General features: G+C 31.8%; 1 protein-coding gene across 1 annotated transcript; it reads left to right on the top strand.

Annotated features, from left to right (window-relative positions):
• The first annotated feature begins 654 nt into the window (after positions 1 to 654).
• Positions 655 to 2,743, top strand: LOC105207505 (clotting factor B). The gene is made up of 2 exons (XM_011177011.3): positions 655 to 859; positions 2,087 to 2,743. Exons 1-2 carry the CDS (start codon positions 851 to 853, stop codon positions 2,351 to 2,353), a joined length of 276 nt encoding a protein of 91 aa, XP_011175313.1. The 5' UTR covers positions 655 to 850; the 3' UTR covers positions 2,354 to 2,743.
• Positions 2,744 to 3,150: the final 407 nt, after the last annotated feature.

The following is a 3,150-nucleotide window of genomic DNA, read 5'->3' on the forward strand; positions in this document are numbered from 1 at the left end:
TTCGTTTATTTATAATGCAAACCCTTATTGAAAATCCGATTTTAGCGGACATTATATAACATCCTAATAATATCTGCACAAAATAAAAGAAAACTGAAGCTAATTCTGATTGCGTGGATTTTCCTGGTTCTATTTGCGTGTGGCTCCTAATCTCTACTTATATTGCGACATTCACTGAGTATCTATGGATCTAATAATTCAACAATTAAATTTCTATTAAATTCAAATGTTAAAGTGATTTAGGCAAAAATAACTTTTCAATACCGTTCCAAAGACGGCACATTATAATTTGCATGGAAAATATATACATTCGCAAAAACAAAATTACAAGAATTGCAGGGATTTTGATTCGAAATCGAAGGGAAATCGTGGAGACTTCAATTCTTGTTACAGGTTCCTCGCAACATACGATAACTGTTCATCTGTAAAACCCATTCTACAATAGCCGTAAACATAAAATCATAACGTTGTAACATAAGAAATAAAAAGTTATTCATTCACTTACAGTCATGTTATGGTATTGTAGAATGAGCTTTAAACGTTTTTCTGTTGTGCGCCTATCCTACTTCTTCCACAAAGTCACGAATCAGCTGATTTATCGCGAGGTGCATTACGAGATAATCTCATGGTTCATCATCTCTACAGTAGGAGGAATGAATGAACTGGGTGGGGACCGGAAAAACCTGAAACGTAAAGGACGGGTTAGACAAAGTACATCTTCCATCGCGATAATCTCTTCGAGATCAGACGCGAAGACTGCATGATTAAAGCTGATCGAGGATGCCAGCGAGCGTGCCATCGTTATTATTGCTAGTGTTGGTATCGATCCTATCAGTGACGCGTGAACAGAATGTCGGAAGTGAGTATTGGTGCTGCTTGCTAAAAATACGCAATTTCTTGTTCTGGACGATTGCGTCAAGTGCGTTCTTCGACAATAAATTGCCTCAAAACCACATACTGTATATTCTAAAAAAGCAGATTACTTGATTCAAATAAATATTGTTGTTAGTATCATCTAAATAATTTATTTATTATACATCAAATAAGTAAATATTAAATGTTTGAATTATTGATTTTATTCAGTACTGGGTTGCAACTAATTATAAAATTGAAAGTAAAATAATAAAGTTGAATGTTATTATAATAATTAACTCAGTTAATTTTTAATGATTTAATTTTTAACTTTAACTTATTATTTTCTAGTACAAACTTTAATTTATTAACTTTCTTCTAACATTAAAATCTATGTAAAAAAGTTATAAAAATAAAAATTTTTTCTCAATTTTTTTGTTATTTTATATGAACTTAACAAAGAAGTTAACATATAAAATACTAAAATTATTTGATGACCCATATTATAACTGTTTTAAATATTCTAACTTTAAAAAATTACGAATTTTTAATTTAATATTATGAGTACTGCTTTCTAAAACTTAATTTTAATTAAATTTAACTTTTAATTAAGTCAAGATAAAATTAGTTAATTTTTACTGACGTAACTTTTAACATAAATTTTTTTTTAAAATGATTATTTTTATTCTTAATGGATATATTCTGTCATACAAATTAGTATTTGGCATAATGATTTAATGGCAATTGCTCGATGCTATGAGAAATATCTCAGTCATTAAAAAAAAATCCGTTTTATTTAATTCATTATAATGTATAAATGTGTGAACAACGTTGTTGATAAGTTTAAAAAACAAATTTTGTAACTTTTTTGGAGATAGTTTACATGTCAGACTTCTCAATTTTTTTAAAGTACTCAAGCAAAAAGTAATATAAAATAAAAGTTAAACTTGAATTACTAAATATATAATATATATGTATATATAAAGAGACTTAATCAACCTAAATAATAATATAAATTATATATACTTACTAAGACTTTATAATTATTCCAACTGATTTCTCTTCCTCTTTAAGTATTTTAAAGCTAATAAATAATTAAACTTGAAGTTTCACTGAAGTTTCGAGTCTTTAGACGCAAATTTGAATAAAAAAAATATCTTTGAATAGTCATCTCCAATTTTTATTTTTAACAAAAACTCATAACTACGTTAAATACGTTTTTTGTATTTTTCAGTCATGTGTAAGCGATAATTCTGCGGGCGTATGCAGACTGTTAGTTGATTGCCCGCAAGTTTATCAGGAATTGTTAGTTGGTAAAACGTTCAAACAGATTTGCGGATATTTTGGTTTTGATCCGATAATGTGTTGCCTAACAACAAATATACCAGCGGTCACTACACCGGCGGTCACTACACCGGCGGTCACTACACCGGCGATCACTACACCGGCGCTACAACTAAAACTTCTAAGTCAAATGTTTACTCCTCCACCCTATATTTGATACCCGCCCCTCCCCCCCCGTTACACAGGCGCGATACGACCATGGTACAATGCTATTACACAACTGATTGTTCGTAACAACTGTTTAATCCAACAATCAAACTACTCAAAACTGTTTTTCCAAGAAACATTAAATTCTACTATTAAAAGCACATACACGCATAATTCTATTTGAAAACCGGAAGCGTTTTCCCCTTGAATCGCGTAAGAGACACGGACAAACGCTTGTGAGGCGCGAGGAATCAAATGGATAATTGAGCAGATTTCAGGAATGTCAAAATAAGACGACATATTTTAGGGTTTGGATTGGTTAAAGCAAAAAGGATATCTAAAGAATGATAAGGAAACTTTTTGTTAATACGTTTTTGGAGTTTGAACGACATATTTTTAGTCGAAGGATAAATAAAGAGAATATGATTGATATCCTGTTTGCTGTAGCCACATGAGCAGGCAGGAGTGTTGACCAAATTTTTCCTATAGAGACTGTAGTTAAGGTTATAGTGTCCACTGCGAATACGATTAATTAGTACAATTTCCTTTCTTTTGAGTGGCATCTTATGGAACCAGGTTTTGGTAGGAGCTTTATTCCTGTTTTGATACATCGTCGAATAAAGATGTCCCTTGTAGTCAGCAGCAGCATTCAGATATTCGAGAAACCGCCGATCTCTAATGTCCTAGGCTTGGGAATGGAGGTCTGTGTACGGAAATAGAGGATTGAACTTATATCCTTTGTTGGCAGCCAAAATAGCCGCCTTATCTCCTTCTTTGTTGCCAGAGATACCCTTGTGAGCTGGGATT

Source organism: Solenopsis invicta, chromosome 3, assembly GCF_016802725.1.
Source record: "Solenopsis invicta isolate M01_SB chromosome 3, UNIL_Sinv_3.0, whole genome shotgun sequence".
NCBI classification, from domain to species: domain Eukaryota; kingdom Metazoa; phylum Arthropoda; class Insecta; order Hymenoptera; family Formicidae; genus Solenopsis; species Solenopsis invicta.